Source organism: Trichomycterus rosablanca, chromosome 9, assembly GCF_030014385.1.
Source record: "Trichomycterus rosablanca isolate fTriRos1 chromosome 9, fTriRos1.hap1, whole genome shotgun sequence".
NCBI classification, from domain to species: domain Eukaryota; kingdom Metazoa; phylum Chordata; class Actinopteri; order Siluriformes; family Trichomycteridae; genus Trichomycterus; species Trichomycterus rosablanca.
Genome location: NC_085996.1, coordinates 22,923,847 through 22,946,222, shown reverse-complemented (window position 1 = coordinate 22,946,222; position 22,376 = coordinate 22,923,847). Strand labels below are relative to the sequence as shown.

General features: G+C 40.6%; 1 protein-coding gene across 8 annotated transcripts in view; it reads right to left on the bottom strand.

The window, feature by feature from the left end:
* The window catches only part of fip1l1a (FIP1 like 1a (S. cerevisiae)), a 66,066-nt gene that overhangs the window by 29,447 nt on the left and 14,243 nt on the right, over positions 1–22,376 (bottom strand). For 3 of the 8 annotated variants that reach the window (XM_063002095.1, XM_063002094.1, XM_063002102.1), the window contains 8 exons: positions 20,667–20,794; positions 20,510–20,553; positions 18,741–18,840; positions 17,531–17,666; positions 8,989–9,015; positions 8,848–8,902; positions 8,692–8,769; positions 617–690 (listed from right to left, as the gene is read on the bottom strand). In XM_063002095.1, coding sequence (XP_062858165.1) covers positions 617–690; positions 8,692–8,769; positions 8,848–8,902; positions 8,989–9,015; positions 17,531–17,666; positions 18,741–18,840; positions 20,510–20,553; positions 20,667–20,794 — 642 coding nt within the window. The remainder of the gene's footprint in view (positions 1–616; positions 691–8,691; positions 8,770–8,847; positions 8,903–8,988; positions 9,016–17,530; positions 17,667–18,740; positions 18,841–20,509; positions 20,554–20,666; positions 20,795–22,376) is intronic. The other 5 variants (XM_063002096.1, XM_063002097.1, XM_063002099.1 and 2 more) reach the window with 5 other exon arrangements.

Here is a 22,376-nt window from a genome sequence, read left to right as displayed (position 1 = left end):
TTTGCTGGGTGAATAAATTTGTACATTTTTAATAGTGACCGAATGTATGTGTCCTTGTTAATTCAAAATAAAAAATCTATGCTATTCTGTTTACATTTATAAGTACAAAGTCAAAAGAAAAGAGCTCTCATTCACCAAAACATGGAATAAGTGCCTCACTAGGCATGCTCCGATTCATGTGCATAAGGTTACGTACGTATAATTCACACTATTATTTCCATAAAACCGCCCCTATTTTTGTATCTACAAAGCAAAGTATTCAAAAACTTACAATCTTCTATTCCCTACCAATGTACCGATGTGTGTTAGGATTTTAACAACATAACAACGTGACGGTACCACAACAAAACACAGCACAGCAGGAGGGGAGGAGCGAGGTGTGCATGTAAGATGTGAGAGAAGCGAGTCTGTACAGACATGATCTTTACTTTCTGACGAAACAGGAGAAACGTACTGAATATAGTGGAGAAAAAGTACAACTAAAGTATCGATCCCATCACACAAGTATCGATTTGATACCAATACCAACATTGGTATCGATAATATCGATATTTGGATCGATCCGCCCACCACTAGTTGAAACCCAACTAAATAAGATGGTAATAAAGATGCTCACCATTCAGTCTGCAAAAGCTCGAGAAGATCTGCCATGTAAAATGAGATAAACTGCCTGAATCCTGTATGAAAAGACTGTAGAGACATATTTAATAAATACTGAATAAATTCCAATTTTTAGTTTTAAGTGATTTTTAGCAAGCTCTAAAAACATGTTTTACTTCATCATTATAAGTGATTAGGTATAGAAACCCCATTCTCAGAAAATTTTGAATTTAGTAAAATTCACTGAAAAAAAGAATCTGTAATTTAATCTTATTTAAAACCTTTATTTAACTGACAGAAGCACGAAGAAGTTACTTTTAATGTTTTGGTTCACCAATATTTGTTTATTTATTTATTGGGATTTTAACATAATGTTTTACACACTTTACATTCATGACATGTCATAGACAATTTTGTAACTCCAATTCACCTCACTTGCATGTCTTTGGACTGTGGGAGGAAGCCCGAGCTCCCGGAGGAAACCCACAGAGACAAGGGGAGAACATGCAAACTCCACAGAGAAAGGACCCGGACCGCCCCACCTGGGGATCAAACCCAGGACCGTCTCGCTGTGAGGCGACAGTGCTACCCACTTAGCCACCGTGCCGCCCACCGGGGATTGAAATATAACAAAAAACAAACACCTTGGTGTTTAAATATTGATTCCAGTCACTAAAAGAGGAGGACTACAACTTTTTTGAAAGAGCCTACATATGTGGGACTACAGAAGAAGCGATAAAGGTAAAAAAGTGTTACAGTATGAGCCAGAATTCTTTAGCTACAAGGTCGGTGATTACTGCTGTACAATACATCAATCACTTCTGTCAGGAGAAATGACTCCAAACTGTCACCTGCTGTCAGAAACACTGTTACTTTATTCTCTCTCTTTTCATTCTAGCTGTCTCTCAAAATCTCCCTTTGCCTACATCATTAAGTTCAGGTGTCGAACACAGGTCAAACATATATACACCGATCAGCCATAACATTAAAACCACCTACTTGTTTCTACACACATTGTCCATTTTATCAGCTCCACTTACCATATAGAAGCACTTTGTAATTCTACAATTACTGACTGTAGTCCATCTGTTTCTCTGCATGCTTTGTTAGCCCCCTTTCATGCTGTTCTTCAATGGTCAGGACTCTCCCAGGACCACCACAGAGCAGGTGTTATTTTTAAATTTTATTAGTTTTTAAATACTGCGTCCACTCACTGTCCACTCTATTAGACACTCCTATCTAATTGTTCCACCTTGTAGATGTAAAGTCAGAGACGATCGCTCATCTATTGCTGCTGTTTGAGTTGGTCATCTTCTAGACCTTCATCAGTGGTCACAGAATGCTGCCCACAGGGCGCTGTTGGCTGTATATATTTTTGGTTGGTGGACTATTCTCAGTCCAGCAGGGACAGTGAGGTGTTTAAAAACTCCATCAGCATGGCTGTGTCTTATCCAGTCATACCAGCACAACACACACTAACACACCACCACCATGTCAGTGTCACTGCAGTGCTGAGAATGATCCACCACCCAAATAATACCTACTGTGTGGTGGTCCTGGGAGAGTCCTGACCATTGAAGAACAGGGTGAAAGCAGGCTAACAAAGAATGCAGAGAAACAGATGGACTACAGTCAGTAATTGTAGAACTACAAAGTGCTTCTATATGGTAAGTGGAGCTGATAAAATGGACAGTGAGTGTAGAAACAAGGATTTTAATGGTTTTAATGTTATGGCTGATCGGTATATATATATATATATATATATATATATACACATAAATATAAGCAAAGCTCTACAAAGATACAGTATGATAAGTGAGGTGGCCACTAAACAGTGTCACATACTGTTGGTCGCATAGTAAACGTCTCAGTAAAAGACAGCTTACAAAATAAAGCACCCAATCTTCCTGCCTACCTGCAAAATAACTGGCAGAGTAAGGATGTGTAAAAACATGTAAGAAGGAGCATCACAATGTAAATTTTTGCAACAATTTAAAATGTGCATTTAGGAATAGGTGAGCAGGCATACTGGTTAGATATTTATAGCTACTTGGCAACATATCAAGTAGAAAACAAAAAAGGGGGTTAATTAATTAGCCCTGTTTCAGACTTCCAAATGATTCAGGCTAGCAGAGGCGTGGTTGATTTATTAAAATCTTGCAACTCATTAAAAATCCAAGCAAAACTTAATTAAAAAGTTATGCACTGAGCCAAAATAAATAATGGTGAGAGTTTGGGGAGGACTCCTGATTCATAATCAGAAAATCAACCCTTGATTTCCATTCTTGGTGTTTGGAACAACTCAAAACCAACCGAGGCAGGAAAACTGAATAGTTCTATTTTTATGATCCTCTTAAATGAGCTACCTTTATCTCCCAATCTGTTCACTTCCAATTTCCGAGTGTGACTCCGCTCCCGCTTGCATTACTTCCGTTCAGGCCAAGGAGCGCTGTAGATGATCACCTATACACTCGCTCTCAGGCACAGCAGTCTCACGTACAGAGAGCCATGCTATGCTTCATCTAACACCCCCACCCACTTGTGCAGGAGCCTGGACCTGTCCCAGAAATCACATATTGCAACGGCAGCTTGACAAGAGCTTGTCCGACCACAAACACGGCCAACTGTGTTTGTATGGATGCCTCTATTAAGAATCAAACTCACGACTTCGAACACTGCGCAGTGGTGTGCTAGGATTGTGCCACCCGACCGCCCAAAAGGAAACAGATCTAAAAACAAATGATGCCCCCAAAACAAAGCTTTTGCTGTTGTAAAGAAAACTACATTTACATTTTAGGCATTTAGCAGACACCTTTATCCAAAGCGACCTAAATTGCACTGACAGTATACAGTCTGAGCAATTGAGGGTTAAGGGCCTTGCTCAAGGGCCCAACAGCAGCAACCTGGCAGTGGTGGGGCTTGAACCACTGACCTTCTGATCACTAGTCCAGTACCTTAACCACTAGGCCAGGGGTCACCAACCCCTAAAATAGCACTAGTACCTATAGAGCTCCGCCTAAAAATTTTATTTGTGTTGCTGTTCTTTTTGAATCAATAACACTTGCATTGATGTAGATTTAAAAATGACAATACTGAATAATAAATTTGTAAAAACAAAAACATTTGATGTTTATATGAGCGCTGGTTTGGGTGCGAAGTTTTAAATCGTGTGCATAACGCTGAGACAAGCAAGCGACGCATGTGCAGCTACGATGGGGAGTGAGATGCGGTTTTTAACATGAAAAAAAAATTATAAAAATGTAATATTTTCACAATGATTGGGAGAAAAAGTGTGTGTTTCATTCGTGGGTCGACGGCAGAGCGCGGCACATGTGAAGAGAGGCTTCTGTCAGTACATGTCACAAAAACATCCATTTAAATCGTAGGTTTAAAAAAAAAATCTTACTTAACTGATCATTTGTACAAACATGGGACCGAGTTCATGATTTGTTCTAAAACGTTACAAAGGTACTGATAAGTACAAAGGTGACATGATTGAAAGATGTGACTCTTAATGATTTCCTTAAAAACGCTACAGAAGTGATCATTTGTGAAAAAAAGGTTTGTGATTTTGATTAAAATGCTACAAATGTGCTCATTCATACAAAACTGTCAAGAAAGATAATTACAAAAATATCAGAGATGTAATGACTGACTTTCAAATATTGAAACAGATTGAGATTAACAGAAATAAATAATGTTACATGTTTAAATATATGTGTGTTTTCTGCCATGGTAAATCATTGTTAATAATTATTGTGAGGAATCATTAACATGTGATCAGACAGTCTCTTCACATATATGAATATTTATTTTTATTATTATTAATTATAATATTATCATTAAAGGTGAACCATGCAACGTTATGGTATTCAGGAAGTTTGTATCCTACAAGTAGCTAGGGATGTCCCGATCACAATTTTTTTGCTCCCGATACCGATCCCGATTATTAATTTTGATCCCAATCCGATACCGACTCTCAAACCGATACTTATATTTTCTAGATATTGTCTAGATAAGAACTGGATAATACTGTTCACACAGTGCACACTTCAAGTACATTACAGTTATTCAAATTAATCCAGTGTATATGTTTAACAACTAAATAGCTCTGTAGTGCTGTAGGGAAAAATGCTGCATCCAAGCTATTGCTTAATGTTCTTTTATTTTTACAAAATCAATCAAAATTAGTGAGATAACTTTAAACTTTACATTCGAAAAAAAAAAATCTGTTTAATGCAGTGATACACTAAAAATGAACAGAAATCTGTGTAGCAGCTTAACTTGAATATAAGAAAAAAATAAAATGGAAAGTCACTCTTTTGTTATGAAGGAAAGCCAGTTCTTAAAGTGCTTGTATTGTGACAATGGTTTGATGGATGTTTCTATGCGAAGTGAGTGTGTTTTGACCCTTTGGGGCTTCCATAGTGCATGGAATAGCGTGCTTGACTCAGCTGTCCGGTATTCGGAACCGTAACAGAAGAAGTTAATAAAGTGTTCTGCTCCCGACAATATGTGAATATACCGTGTATTTATTTATTTATTAAACGAGTGCATCACTACGTTGTTTTGGAGTGATCCTTGACTCACACACCATATAAACTCAAATTGGCTGCTGTTACTCCCATACTTAAAAAACCTGGACTTGACTCTAACATTATGAGTAACTTTCGGCCCATTTCCAATCTTCCATTTCTGTCGAAAATACTGGAACGTGTTGTTGCCTCACAGCTCAAAGATCACCTAAATTCCAATAATCTATTTGAATCCCCCAGCACAGCACTGAGTCAGCCCTCCTCAAAGTCACAAATGACCTTCTTCTTTCCTCAGACTCTGGACAAATTAATATTCTCATCCTCCTTGATCTTACTGCAGCTTTTGACACCATTAATCACTCCATTCTTCTGTCCCACCTTGAATCCTCTGTCAACATCACTGGTACTGCCCTTTTGTGGTTAAGGTCATATCTCGTAAACAGACAACAGTTTGTTAATATCAACAATTGTAGTTCTGCCATTGCTCCACTGTCCCAAGGCGTTCCCCAAGGCTCAGTGTTAGGTCCCCTTTTGTTTATTCTTTATATGCTCCCCCTTGGTGACATCATACGTCGGCATGGTTTACATTTCCACTGCTATGCTGATGATATTCAGCTTTACATCTCCTCCAAATCCATTAATACTGAACTTCACTCCACTCTGACAAATTGCACTGAAATGAAATTGTGGATGAAAGCTAATTTCCTCAAATTAAACTGTGAAAAATCAGATATGATCATCGTAGGTCCTACAACCCTGGCAAAAACCACAAAAAATTTTCAAATTACCATTGATAATGACACTTTGTCTCCGTCTTCTAACATCCGAAATCTTGGTGTAATTTTTGATAGCAACCTCTCTTTTGACTGCCATGTAAATCACATCACCAAAACTGCTTTCTTTCATCTAAAAAACATAGCACGTCTACGTCCATCACTCTCCTTTTCTGCCGCCGAAACCTTGATTCATGCTTTTATTACATCCAGAATTGATTATTGCAATAGCATCCTTTATGGTACATCTAACAAAATCCTAAAAAAACTTCAGTATATCCAGAATTCAGCTGCTCGCCTCCTTACTCATACTCGCTCCCGTGATCATATTACACCTGTTCTCCAAAAACTTCATTGGCTTCCCGTTGCTCAACGCATTCAATTCAAAATTCTTCTATTCACTCACAAAGCTCTCCATAATCAGGCCCCATCCTACCTCACCGACCTGCTCCATCAGCACATTCCCTCCCGTAGCCTTCGCTCTTCTGAGGCTAACCTACTGTCCATACCCTCTAGGACCAAGCACCGGACCTGGGGTGACAGGGCCTTTTCCATAGCTGCTCCATCTTTATGGAATGCTCTCCCCAAACACCTACGAGATTGTCCTGACCTGTCCAAATTCAAGTCACTTCTCAAAACTCATCTATTCAAAATGGCATTTAACTTGTAACAACACGAAATAAATGCTTTTATTTTTGCTATTCTTTTTAATAGTTTTTATACTTAGATCACGACAGAAATGTGAAGTCCTAGATCCTAAAACTTGTAAAGTTTTCAGTTTCCTGATTGCATGTGAATCTGTCCTGTTTCTGTCTAATTTTAAGAAATTGTTCTATATTTGTTGTTCTCTCTCATAATTTAGCTAATTTTTAATGAACTGTCTTATGCTGCTCTCTTTGTTTTTATCTTAATTATTCTTGATGTTGATGTACTATTTTGATTTTGTACTATGATTTGTATGGTGTATGTACGTATTTGTTTTGATTATTTGTCTTATGTAAAGCGTCTTTGAGTATCTTGAAAAGCGCTATATAAATAAAATGTATTATTATTATTATTATAAACAGTAAAATTGTACAGTAATGAACTCAGCTCTGCTCCTACCGCCTTGTGAAACGCTCACACTGCACACATTACACTTCACTGTTGGACTTGTTGGACTGCACTGTGTCACTTTCCAATTTAAAGTATTTCCACACAGCGGACATGCTGATGTAAAACAAAAGATCGGGTTTAGTAAAGCCGATTCCGATCAGTTAAAAAATGCCTTGATCGGCCCCGATCGGGACATCCCTACAAGTAGCCCTTCGGCTTACTCTGTACCCCTAAAGTAGCCCTCTGTTTCGAAAAGGTTGGTGACCCCTGCACTAGGCTATGGCTTGCCCTAACTAGTCCAAAATATGTATAGTACACAAAGACAATTACTGCTACAGAAACATCATTGGTCCACTTGTGACTTCCCCCTTTAAAAAGGCACAATGCAAATACTTCAACTACAAGAAATGGTCACACTTACAATTCAACACTTTCTTCTCAAACCAGAAGCTACGTCCCTAACCATACACTACGTACTAAATAGTAAGGATAGTGTACCATGTAGTTTTAGTAGAGAAAACATTTGGTATAACGTTTAGTACAATAAAATGCAGTTTGGTACATGGTATTTGCTTTATATAAGGTCAACCCCTGGGCTCCTTTTATTAGCCATGCATGGTCAAAGTTCCACCCTCAACCCTGTCTTTGCCTGCCTATTCTGCTTTGGTTTCGACCCTATGAGTGTCTTACTCTCTGTGTCTGCATTTCTGTCTCATTCTCTCCCTATCTGTCTGTATCAGTCTGCTTCAATCTCTTCCTGTCTGTATCAGTCTCTCCTTTTGTATTTATCAATCTGCTTCACTCTCTCCTCGTCTGTATCAGTCTCTCACTCCCTCACTGTCTGTATCAGTCTCTTCCTGTCTGTATCAGTCTCTCACTATCTATCTGTCTCACTCTTACTCCCTTCCTGTCTGTATCAGTCTCTCACTATCTATCTGTCTCACTCTTACTCCCTTCCTGTCTGTATCAGTCTCTCACTATCTATCTGTCTCACTCTTACTCCCTTCCTGTCTGTATCAGTCTCTCACTATCTATCTGTCTCACTCTTACTCCCTTCCTGTCTGTATCAGTCTCTCACTATCTATCTGTCTCACTCTTACTCCCTTCCTGTCTGTATCAGTCTCTCACTATCTATCTGTCTCACTCTTACTCCCTTCCTGTCTGTATCAGTCTCTCACTATCTATCTGTCTCACTCTTACTCCCTTCCTGTCTGTATCAGTCTCTCACTATCTGTCTGTATCAATCTGCTTCACCCTCCTCTCGTCGGTATCAGTCTCTCACTCTCTCACTGTCTGTATCAGTCTCTTCCTGTCTGTATTAGTCTCTCACTACCTATCTGTCTCACTCTTACTCCCTTCCTGTCTGTATTACTCTCTCACTCTTACTCCCCTCCTGTCTGTATCAGTCTCTTCATATCTATCTGTATCAATCTCACTCTTTTCCTGTCTGTATAAGTTTGTATGAGTTTGTCTCGCTCTCTCTCCGTCCATTTGTACAACTCCATCTCACTATTCCTGTCTGTATCAGTCTGTCTCACTCTCTCTGTCTGTTTGTATCAGTCCTTCTCACTATACCTGTCTGTATCAGTCCAATGTACTTGTATGAGTCTGTCCCACACTTACTCTATCTTTCTATTTCAGCCTATCAGATTTTAAAGAGTATGTCTGTTTCTGTCTGTCTGTCTTGCCTGTGTGAGCTTCTGCTGATAGGAGACTGGCTGCGGTGTCTACTCTGTCTGCTTAATCTCCTGCTGTAACGCCTCAGCCTGAACATACAGATACACAACCCACCACTATATCACTACATACAACACACACACACACACATAATTATTTACACTTACCTGTCCAGTGAAGCCATCATGGAGGGAGAAGGAACTCCAGGAGGAAGAGGGAAACCTGGACAGACACACGGTCATACATTACACAGCATATGATTTGCAGTAAAGCTATTACAGATGTGCAGAGATGAGATCAAAGCCTACCAGGTGGTGGGACGCTCATCGACAGTCCTATAATAAGAGAGCCATCAAAGTAAAATTTTAACATGGTCAAGAGGTAATTGTAAGGACAGTAAATAAACGTTTAGTTCTTTTACATCCAGTGTATAATACTGCACTCACAGTACAAATACATCATGTATCTACATTTATTTTGACACTTTCTGGATATACAATTACTGACTCTAGCCAGTCTGTTGCTCTGTACACTCTGTCAACCTCAATGCCACCCTCCCCTCCCGCCCAGACTATTTATCTATCAAAAGGGACCCTCAATGAACAGATGATGTTTTGTTGGACCATTCTTAGTTCTGCAATAACACTACAATAGTAATGACATATTAGAGTGTGTTTTGATCTGGTTTGAGTGTATTAGGTACAGCAGTGTTGTTGGGATACTGTAAATACTGTTTAAACTTACTGGCCTCTTTACTAGAAACACAATGTGTGTTAAATCGCTGCTTTGCTCAGCGCTTGGCTAGAGCGGTGATGAAAGACATCATCAAGTTGCGAATACGAGACAAATCTGCATTTGTGTGGAATAACCGTCAAATCCACTCTGAAAGCTCCACATGTATCTGTGTTTAGCTGGATTTTCCTCCTGTTTCACTTTTAAACTTGTGTTACAGCTTGGGGTGCTGAGAAATCGTGAGAATCAGCTTTTCCGAGAGAGTCTAAATCACTTAACGTGGTTTAATGTACTAAAAGAACAAGACAAAGACACTAAACTCTCTTAATTATTACTGCTCATAAGGTCTCTCCACTAATTCAATTCCTCGGTTGTTGTTTTAATACAATAATACATGTTGAGCTTTGTTAATTTTAAGAGTTGTTTGTACTGTCTGAGTCACTTTTACCGTGTCATATCAAACAGTTTGTCTCACTGGAGGAGCTTTGAAAAAGTCAGTGGCAAACTGGGTCAAAGTTAAATTAGATGAACTTTGAGCATTGCAGCAAGCACAAACATCATCAGCCCAATGTGGCTGCACAACAGCAGAGCTGGCGCAATAGAGGTTTTGCTGCTTTTCATGTGAACGCACCCTTAATCTTTCTATAGTCTCAAATCATTGGACATTTCAGATCGCAAGACACTACTGGCTTTCTATTTTTGGTTGGAGCATTATGGTCCTTCTAGTATCAACCTCGAGCTGTTTAAAAATCCCAACCAGGCTACTACACCTTATACATCAATACCAGTACAACATACACTACCATGTTTTATATGCATTTCCCCCAGGCGGCACGGTGGGTAGCACTGTCACCTCACAGCAAGAAGGTCCTGTGTTCGATCCCCAGGTGGGGCGATATGGGTCCTTTCTGTGTAGAGTTTACATGTTCTCCCTGTGTCTGCATGGGTTTCCTCTGGGAGCTCCAGTTTCCTCCCACAGTCAAAAGACATGCAAGTGAGATGAATTGGAGATACTAAATTGTTCATGATATAAACTTGTGAACTGATGAATCTTGTGTAATGAGTAATTACCGTTCCGGTCATGATTGTAACCAAAGTGTAAAACATGACGTTAAAATCCTAATAAACTAACAAACAAACAAACAAAATTTCCAAGCAGGCTGCTACACCTTATACATCAATACCAGTACAACATACACTACCATGTTTTATATGCATTTTCCCCAATTTTCCTCCCAATTTCTACTGCTACAGACCTCTGCTTCTGAACAAGGACAGCCGTGACTAACACACATGTATGCAGTAGTCATTGCAGTGTTTAGAAACGTACACCACCCAGACATCATCTGGTCAGAGGGGGTACTGTGGGGGTCACTTTTAAATGAGAAATGAGTGAGTGAGGGGTAACACTGTTGCATAATTTTGAGTTATTTGTGTTAAATGTAATATTTTTTTTACCAAGAAAAGCAATATAGAATGGGGTGTCCAAACTTTTGCATAGTACATGTTTCTTACAAGTGCACGTACACTTCTGCCTTAAGCTAAAGCTGTTTGTATTTAGAAGCTCTACTTTCTGAAGCATTAGCAAAAAAAGCAAGAGCAGCTGGAAAACAGAAGGACAAACAGACACACTAGCGCTGTGTGTGTGTGTGTATGTTTGTCCAAAATGAGCGTGACCTTAAACGGTTTCATAGCATTTAATCCCGCTGCACATTATTATGCATCAACCAAACCAACTGGCCTGTAACTTTTACTTAGCCTGCAAATGGTGACAGCAGGGTCCTGAACACCAAATGGACCCTTACAACTGAACTCCCGTCTCACTCTCAGACATATTCCTTTGATCACACAGAAATAAACACACACATGCTTGCACCACACACACACACACACATCTGGGCGCCATGCCACTTTGTTTTTGCACACAGCGTCCTGACGAGAGACAGGCTCAGAAAAAAGAAAAGAAAAAAAAAAAGCTTTTTTTTGATGACAGGACCACATTAAAAGGGGGAAAAGGGACTGAAAGAAAAACATAAGTTTGAGAAAATCAGACTGCCCCCTTTTCTCTTACCCAGACTGAAATAAATACCTAGTTTCCTAAAGCACACACACACACACACACACACTGCATGTCATTACATTTGTCCTGAAAGATCCTTTTACCCGCTTCTATTTTAGAAATCATAAACGCAGCAATTTCACCAACCATCAACTTGTGCAATTACACACAAATTGTAAAAATATAATTGTCACAATCTGTAAAATCATATTGCACAACCTTACCACAAATACTACGATCTATGATCTGACCCAGGATAACATAATCCTTTCTGCTCAGCATGATTGCACCAACCTGATAGGCCAACTACTCAGGCCATGTGTACCTTAGCTTAATAGCTTGTGGCGTCAACATACTTGGCAACAAGCTAATGGAAAAGGTTGTCTGGATGTTTTTATTTGCAGGTCTGTCTTTTTTCAGGGCTTCTTCCCATTTACCTCCCTTTTGTTTTTTTCCTGTTTTTTTGGACTTCATTAAAAGTCATTGCCTCGCCGGTCGTTGGCCTGTTAGTAGTCTGAGCACTTGCAGACAGAGTCTAAAAGAATGAAAAGTTAAATATAGTCATATGAAGTGCCAGAAGAAATCATTACTGAGAAAGGCTAATCACGCCGTGGGTAAGGGTTATTCTTCTGAGAAATCAAAGTGACAGTTTAAGCTTTTTTATGCCTGATAAAAGCTTTTTTTTTTTTTTTCAGGCCAACTAGGCTGCACTGCTCTGGGGTTCCTGGAGACCTGGGTTCAATCCTTGTCTCCAACCACTGCCTGTAAAGAGACTGGCAGGTTTTCCAATGTCTGCTTGGGTTTTCAGCATGTACTCAAGAGCTCCAACCCACTACTTTTGTAGTGCTAGATGTGATCTATATTGACCTACAAGCTTTAAAATCTTGTTCCTGTTTTAACACTGAAGGAGTTTAATTCATTACACAAGCATGACATCATCAATATCAAATAATCGTCCAAATAGTTACAACCCCAAATCAGAAAAAGTTGGGACAGCATGGAAAAAAACATTTACATTTTACATTTACTTTGACTTGTACTTTGACCTGATATATTTCATGTTTTATCTGCTCAACTTCATTTCATTTATTAATAAAAAAATCATTCCTGCATTTTAGGCCTGAAACACATTTAAAAAAAAAAGGTGGGACAATAAAGCATTTACCACTTTGTAATGTTACCATTCCTTTCCTTTTCACCACAGTTAAAAGACATTTTGGCACAGAGGAGACCAAGTGATTTAGTGTTTCAGGTTTTATTTTGTCTCATTCTTCCTGCAAACACAAAAATGTTTAACAGTACGGGGTCGTCGCCGTCGCATTTTTCGTTTCAAAATTCTCCACACATTCTCTATTGGGAACATGTCAGGACTGCAGGCAGGCAGGCCAGTCCAGTACCCGTACCCTCTACTTCCGCAGCCATGCCTTTGTAATGTGTGCAGCATGTGGTTTTGCATTGTCTTGTTGAAAAATGCATGGACGTCGTTGCTGCTACTGGACATAGTTAACATAAGGCTTCTTTTTTGCACAGTAAAGTTTTAAGTGGCATTTGTGCATGTAACTCTGTATTGTAGTGCTTGATAAAGGTTTGTCAAAGTAATCCCTCACCCATGTGGTTATATCAGCTATTGTTGAGTGGTGGTTCTTGATGCAGTGCCGTCTGAGGGATGGAAGATCACAGGTGTTCAGCTTAAGCTTGCGCCTTTGGCCTTTACACAATTAAATTCCTCCAGATTCCTTGAATCATTTAATGATATTATGCACTGTAGAGGGAGAAATATGCAAATCCCTTCCAATCTTTCTTTGAGGTACATTGTTTTTAAACATTTCAATAATTTTGTCACACATTTGATGACAAACTGGATCCTCTGATCATCTTTGCTCATCAAAGACTCAGCCTTTCCTGGATGCTGCTTTTGTACCAAACCATGATTACAATCACCTGTTTGGAATCACATAATTATTTAGTTTTTTCACCTCATTACTAGCCCTAAATTGCCCCGTCCCAACTTTTTTTGAAATGTGTTGCAGGCCTGAAATGCAGGAATGAAGATATATAAACAAATGAAATGAAGTTGAGCAGAAAAAACATGAAATATCTCAAGCTCATCCTGTCTGCAATCAAATAAAAGTCAAAGTAAATGTAAGGAACACTGCGTTTTTATTTTATTTGCATTTCCATACTGTCCCAACTTTTTCTGATTCTGATTTTTCTGATTCTGTATAAAGTTAGTCAATCTGGCTTTCTTTCTCCTTTAATCTTGCACACATTTCACATTCACACTTTTTCCCTACCCCTACCTTTCCAAACTGCAGTGCTTTCCCCCCCAATATCTCTCTCTCTTTTTCTCTCTCACTCCCTACATCCCTTTTTTTTCTTGCTGGCTGGGTCATTCAGCACATTTCTGGTGCTGCAGTTCTGCTGTCGTGGCACATTCTCCTGCTCTGCTATTTTTAGCCCAACATCTCCCATCTTCATTACAAAAGAAAACGCAGGACAGGCCGGCATGTGTGTACCAGTGCAATGGGGACCGGGGGTTTTGGGGTTACAGCTCAGTCAAGCTTATGAAGACTACACTTCAAAGACAGGGTCTGGCACGGATGCTTGATGTTTTGGTAGCATTTGGAGGATAAAGGATGGATTTTGGAGAGGATGGAGGTTGGAATATCTGTAGTCGGATGCTGAAGGACTTGGCTGGTCACTGAATTCGATAAGGCTTTTAAGACTGAAAAAGAAGACTTGTCTTTTTTGCCGTATATATAGGAAAGCATAACAATGAAATAATTTTCTTCACACCCCAGCTTGCCTGGTTGCTGGATTCAGTGCACAGAATCAGCCGCTGTACGGAGCCCCTTGAGGCCGAGAGCATTAAGGACCTCGCTCAAAGGCCCAACAGCAGCTGCTTGGTTTTTCCAGGATTCAAACAGTGAACTTTCTGATTGATACCCCAGAGCCCTAACGATGTGCTCCCAGAGCCAAGTGCTCAGGGTGCTCAACTGTGGACTTCTTGATCTAAGCTGCAGCTTCTAAAGACTATGTATAGGCTAGCGGTAGCTAGGAGCAAGAAAGAAAAATGTGCTAGCCTTGCAGCACTCCTTGGCTGGTGAGGGTGTTGTGTAAGCATCAGGGGTCACTAGAGTGCATAAGAAAATTGGATATTTTCAAATCAAATGCAAAAACAAAACAGAACAAATGCATATTTAGACATGCACCAAGTTTGGTTATTTCAGCCACACCCGCTGCAAATATTCAGTTTCTAAATTACATTGTCATAGTATGTGACCTGATCAACGCCTCAGTTCACCAACATTTGCACAGCTAGAGGTAAACAGGAAGGTGTTTATTCTGATTTTGTGACGTGGAACCATCAAGGAGCAACAACAGCTCAGCTGTTAAACATTACATTTAAGCATGTAAGCTCACAAAACACGACAGTCTAGTCAAGAAACATGTAGTTCTGACTAGAGATGTATCAATACAATTTTTTCCCAACCGAGTACAAGTACAAGTACATGTATTTTTGTACTTGCCGATACCGATACCGATACCAATACCCAATATCTGACATGCTAGAAAACTCGATCCGGTCGCCGAGCGCTCGGCGAGCCGGTCGGATCGAGTTGTTGGATAGTTCACACTTAGCGATCGAGAGCCGAGTTTTGATCGCCGAGCGAACGCCGACCAATCTAGCGCCGAACAGTCGCCGAGCGAAAATCAGGGCAAAAATCGTGTAGTGTGAACTAGGCATAACGCAGCAACGTGCACTAGGCACACGGTATCGGATGTTTAGTATCGGAGCCTCATTTACGAGTACGAGTACAAGTTAATGAACGCGGTATCGGGGAAATACCCAATACCAGTATCGGTACTCATGCATCTCTAGTTTTGACCATCACCCGCTTGTGACTGTAACACTTACTATCAAGTGATAAAATGCATTATTATAAGTAATTATGCTTAATTACCTGGCAGTCTAAATGAGTAACCAGGATTTGGGGCAGGGCCAGGTTAGTAGTATTAATTAGTATACTAGCCGGGTGCTTACACAGACACACAGCAGTGCGTGACTCTCCATACACAATATTAATCCCTAAGAGCAAATTCACATAAGAATATGCCATTGTTTCCTATAGAGTGTGGCAGTGCTGCTTAGCTGTTCAAAGTGCCTCCAATGAGACGAACTGTTTGATATGATGCTGTAAAAGCAACTCAGGCTGTACGAACAAAGCCTAACATGACTTATTGTATTAAAACAACGAGCAAGGAAGTCAATTTGTCTTCCGCTGCTGGGGGATCCCTGATTGCAGTCGAGCTGGGTATATTGCTGCCCTTAGCCGGACCCTTTTTTCACCCATGCACTCACCACAGGCGCCTCTCTATCTGCTGATCAGGGTCCTTACACAGCGTTTGAAGACCCCACCCAATAGTCCGGTCATCCCGCCCTAGCAGAAACGTGTCTGCTGCAGGCACGGCCAATTATGCCCGTTAGATGGCGCCCAGCCGACCGGTGGCAACGGCAAGTTTTGAACCAAGGAGTTCCGAATCTCTGTGCTGGTGTGCTTGCGGAATATCCCACTGCGCCACCTGGGTGCTAGTGGACCAAAATGTTGAGCAATAATAATTAAGAGAGGTTTAGTGTTCCTGAGTCGTTCTTTTAGTACATTAAACTATGTTTTCTTTTCTTTTTTTTTACAATAAGCGTTATAGACTCTCGGTAAAGCTGATTCTCACAATTTCCCAGAACCTTGAGCTAAAACACAAGTTTAAAAGTGAAACAGTGAGGAAAATCCAGCTAAACACAGAAACATGTGGAGGCTTTCAGAGTGGATTTGACGGTTATTCCACACAAATGCAGATTGGTCTCATATTCGCACTTTGATGACAGTTTATCACTCCACTCAAGCCAAGCAAAGCGCAAAACACTTCTTATGTGTGTGCCCCCTAAATGAACCTGCCTTGAGCAAGTGAAAAGAAGCAGCTGGTAACTACACAGGTAAAGGAGGGAGGGTGTGTTAGGTACACCCCTCAGTATAAAAGTCTGCAGCAGTAAAGGAGATACAACTGGGTAAATGGATAAGACTACTAAGAATTTAAAAATCCAACAATACATGTATAAAAGAATTTAAATCTGTAAATAGCAGGCGCTCACGTGGCGCAGCGGTAAAACACGCTAGCACACCAGAGCTGACATTTTGAACTTGTCGTTTTGAAACTCAGCTCTGGTGTGCTAGCGTGTTTTACCGCTGCGCCACATGAGCGCCTCCTATTTACAAATTTAAATTCTTTTATACATGTATTGAAACTCAGCTCTGCCATCCGGCTGGACTGGGCGCCTACATGAACAGCGATCGTTCATACAGGGCGGAAGCCGGATAGGGACTCCTCATAACTATGCAGTTACGATCTCTGGCGCCTGCACAGAGTCAAGGGATAATGTGGACAGGGTCATCATATGCCTCTTGCAGGTGAAAATATGCAGTCTGCTACTGCACACGTGTCGGAGGGGGTGTGTGTCAGTCTCGCTCTCCCCAATCAGGACGGGGATCGGCATCAGTAGAGAGGAAGCGTAATGCAATTGGGTAATTAGATATGCTAAAAAGTTGGGAGAAAAAGGGGAGAAAGTGCAAAAAAAAAAAATGTAAATAGCTTCTTTGAAGAGTTTTAGAAAGCACTGAAATCCAAAGATTGGCCTTGCGTACATGTCTTTTATAACTGCATGTACATCTTAACTTGAGCTGTATGGGCGTGTACTAAGCATACTGCAGGCTGCACTGCTCAACTACATAGCAAGGACTTAGCTTGGCGTACAGCATTGATGTAAGAGCTAAATGCATGTCTAACACTCCGGGGATGATAAAGTGTGTGCATCACTGCTGTGACATCACTATATAAAGACCAAAGAATGCGTGCGTATGTGTGATGAGCGGATGCCCATGAGAATTAGACCACATGACTACTTTGACAGTATGGGGACATTTGGCTGCTTGCCATGTAGAGATGTGCTTGGCAAAAAAACTGAGGGTTTCATTGAAACAACCGCATGGGTAGGTTGGACTTACGTGGAGGGGGCTGGATGAGGGGTGGAGTGGTGCTGATGGAGAGAAGAGGGAAAGGTGGAGGAGGTATGTTTGATGGAAAGATGGGAGGCGGCTTGGAGGAATTCTGGTCAGTCGCTGAGGAGTTTTCAGAGGCGGTCTGGACATGCAAAACACACACACAATGCAATAACCTTTACACATGTACCATTCTTTACCTACATGTGGACCTATGTGGACACCTGACCATAATCTTATTGGACATCCCATTCCAAAATCATGGACATTACTTTAACATTTACAGTTCTTGCATTTAGCAGACGCTTTTATCCAAAGCAACTTACAATTGTGACCACATACATTGCAAGCAATTGAGGGTTAAAGGCCTTGCTCAAGGGCCTAACAGTGACAACTTGGCAGATATGGGGTTTAAACCAGCAATCTTACGATTACTAGCCCTGTACCTTAACTGCTGAGCTACCACTGCCTCCATTAATAATTATTTTGAGGCACCCAGGTGGCACAGGGGGATATTCCGCTAGCACACCAGCGCCAAGATTCTGAACTCCTCGGTTCGAAACTCGTCGTTGCCACCGGTCGGCTGGGCGCCATCTAGCGGGCATAATTGGCAGTGCCGGCAGCAGACAGGTTTCTGCAAGGGCGGGAAGACCGGACTATGTGGGTGGGGTCTTTAAACGCTGTGTAAGGACCCTGATTAGCAGATAGAGAGGCGCCTGTGCGGAATGCATGGGCGACAAAGGGTTCCGCTAAGGGCGGGTCGGAGGAGGCGTGAGCAGCAATATACCCACCTCAACTGCAATCAAGGAAGACAAACTGACCACCTTTACCTTTTCTAGAAAGGCTTTCCACACAATTTTGGAATGTGTCTGTGGGGATTTGTGGCTATTCAATCAAATGACCATTTGTGAGGTCAGGAAGTGATGTTGGACGAGACAGCCTGGCTCACTCTGATTCTTCCCAAATGTATTAAATAAGGTTGAGGTAAAATATTTTGGTCAAACTTGTCAAATTGTCTTTATGGATCATCATCACATGAAAATCTTCTTCCCCTTATAGCTTCTTTGAGCGTCCAAAAAGGTGGAAATCAGATGGTGCTAAATCCGAACTATAAGCTCTCTCTCTCTCCCACCCTCACCGTTTCCAACCAAAATGTACAAGTGTGGAAACTTTTTGAAGATCCCTCGTACTTCCTCTCACTCACACATATACACACCTGCGTGTTTTCTTCATCTGTACTGCGACGTCTTCTTCCTTCTACTCGACTAATGGTCTCCATCTGTCCTTCAATGACCTCTATTGAGCTGTTTGACCTCCTGTTCTCACACACACACATACAGTGACATGTATTAACATACCCAAATCTTGTTAGAATATTTTTATTAGGATTTTAACATCATGTTTTACACACTTTGGTTACATTCAAGACAGGACAGGTAATTACTGGTTACACGAGATTCATCAGTTCAAGTCTTAAATGTCAAACACAGTCATGGACAATTTTGTATCTCCAATTTACCTCACTTGAATGTCTTTAGACTGTGGGAGGAAACCGGAGCTACCAGAGGAAACCCACACAGACACAGGGAGAACATGCAAACTCCATACGGAAAGGACCCGGATTGCTCCCCCTGGGAATCGAACCCAGGACCTTCTTGCTGTGACGTGACAGTGCTACGCATCGAGCCCTCTTGTTATAATAAATGATTAAATATAATATTGTTGATGTGTTTTAATGTTTGGTTCAATTGTCACAATACACAACTTACATACATACATAATTTATCCCACAAACAACACAATCCAAACAATTATTTAAAAAAATGATGACTATAGAAAAATATGCAATGTGGAAATGTCCCATGAGCTTCTGAAGACATCTCACTGTTAGATTGTGACACTCGTCTTAATAAACATCCCCCCTCCTCAGCCTCCACTCTTCTGAAAAGGCATCCCACAAGATTTTGGAATGTGTCTGTGGAAATGTGGGTCCATTTAGTCAAAGAGCGTTTGGTTGTAATTAATTTGGTTGAATGTGGAATGCACAGCGTCATGCTAAAATAGGACAAAGGACCTTCCTCAAACTGTTGTCACAAAGTCAAAAGCATGTAAAACAAATGAACTCAATAATTAGAAGGGGTGTTCACATACTTTTGTCTATATGATGGACTTATGCATAGTAAGAAATAAGCTTTAACTGGTTAAGGGTAGAAATGGGCGGGGCTTCAGAACTTTTATGACTGAGGTTGGGACATTGCATCAGTGAGCCTTGGCCGCCCATGACCCTGTCGCCGGTTTACCACTGATCCTTCCTTGGACCACACTTTTGATAGATACTGACCACTGCAGACTGGGAACACCCCACAAGAGCTGCAGTTTTGGAGATGCTCTGAACTAGTAGTCTAGCCATGACAATTTGGCCCTTGTCAAACTCGCTCAAATCCTTACGCTTGTCCATTTTTTCTGCTTCTAACATCAACTTTGAGGATAAAATGTTCACTTGCTGCCTAATAAATCCCACCCACTAACAGGTGCCGTGATGAAGGGATAATTAGTGTTATACACTTCACCCGTCAGTGGTCATAATGTCATGCCTAGTCGGTGTATATGACAAATAAATGCATTCTATTTCATATATCATACAGCTGTTAGTAATGAGTGCAGCAAAAACATCCAAGCACAATACTTAAGAGGGGTGTGCACATACTTTTGGCAAGTTTTGGATACCAAGTCCCAAGTCAAATTTATCTATGCCCCAGGTTGTGATAATCAGTTATGTGAAGAAAAGGGTTAAGGAACACATATTTCATATACATGTAGTCTAAATACCTAGAAGTTACACTATTCCTGGGTTCGAAAACAAAAAGATAGGATATAAAAAGGGTGCTAAATTGTTAGTGCTTATCTTAAAAGGTTAGGCTGTGGTTTGCCTAATCACCAGTGGCAAAATACAGAGAGAGAGATAATACATATACTGAGACATACCTGGAGGAACTCTCAGCTTTAATAGTGAGATCACCCCAACTAACCTAAGAAAAAAAGACACACAGAAAGTGAACAGTAAAATGACTTTTATGCTGATGATCCGCATTAATTCAGTGACGGGTCAAAGGTGGACCGAAATAATGGCAATGCAGCATACCAGGTTTTTGGAAGCGGAGCTTAAGGTCAGAACCTCTAAGCTCATGCGTAGTCTTCTCTGTCTGTCGCAGTAGGTCTTCCAGGTGTCCTCGTTGAAGCCGTAGTTAAAATAGTCTGACAGGTCCGCACCTGGGTGCACAGACACACAGAAAAGCACAAAAGCATTTTTTTAATACCCCAGTCTGGACTCCCAAATGAGAAAAAGTTGAGACCGATAAAAAAGGAAAAAAAAAGAAACACAGAGTTTCTTACATTTACTTTGACTTTTATTTGATTGCAGACAGGATGAACCTGAGATATTTCACACTGTGTCTGATCAAATTCATTTCATTTATTAATAAACATCCATTCCTGCATTTCAGGCCTGCAACACATTCCAATAAAAGTTGGGATGGTAAAGAATTTACCACATTGTAAAGCTACCATTCCTTCCTTTTGGTACCGAGGATACCAAGCGATGAACTGTTTTATGTGTTATTTTGTGCAACACTATGTGTGCAGCATGTGGTTTTGCATTGTCTTGTTGAAAAATGCATGGAGGCATCGATGGCAGCATATGTTGATCTAAGATCTCAATGTACTTTTCTGTATTAATGCTGCCATCACAGAAATGTAAATGACCTTTGCCAACAGCACTGACACAGTCCCATACCATGACAGACCCTGGCTTTTGGACTTGTTGCTGATAACAGTCTGGATGGTCCTATTCGTTTTTGGACGGGAGCACATGGCATCCATTTCTTCCAAAAAAGACCTGGAATGCTGATTCATCTGACCACAATACACGTTTCCACTGTGTGATGGTCCATCCTAGATGCCTCAGAGCCCAGAGAAGTCGACACCGCTTCTGGACATGGTTAACATAAGGCTTCTTTTTTGCACAGTAAAGTTTTAAGTGGTATTTGTGAATGTAACTCTGTATTGTAGTGCTTGACAAAGGTTTGCCAAAGTAATCCCTCACCCATGTGGTTATATCAGCTATTGTTGAGTGACGGTTCTTGATGCAGTGCCGTCTGAGGGATCGAAGATCACAGGCGTTCAGCTTAAGCTTGTGCCTTTGGCCTTTACACAATTAAATTCCTCCAGATTCCTTGAATGGTTTAATGATATTATGCACTGTAGAGGGAGAAATATGCAAAATCCCTTCCAATCTTTCTTTGAGGTTCATTGTTTTTAAACATTTCAATCATTTTCTCACACATTTGTTGACAAACTGGATCCTCTGATCATCTTTGCTCATCAAAGACTCAGCCTTTCCTGGATGCTGATTTTGTACCAAACCATGATTACAATCACCTGTTGACATCACCTGTTTAAAGTCGCATCATTATTTAGTTTTTTTAACCTCATTACTAGCCCTAAATTGCCCCGGCCCAACTTTTTGGACTGTGTCGCAGGCCTGAAATGCAGGAATAGCGGTATATTAACAAATGAAACAAAGTTGAGCAGATAAAACCCAAAATATTTTTGGTTCATTCTGTCTGCAACAAAATAAAGTCAAAGTAAACGTAAGAAACAACTGCAATTTTTAATGACCATATTCTAAACGCCATTTAATATTTGCTCCAATTGTGCACATTCCAATAAAATGACATTATGGATTCCAAGACAATAAAAACTTTCATAGTCTCCTCTCAGCACTTTATTAATATTGTACTATATTATCTAAAGTGAATTAAGAATGTGTCATTTCTAGTTTGGCAGTAAATCT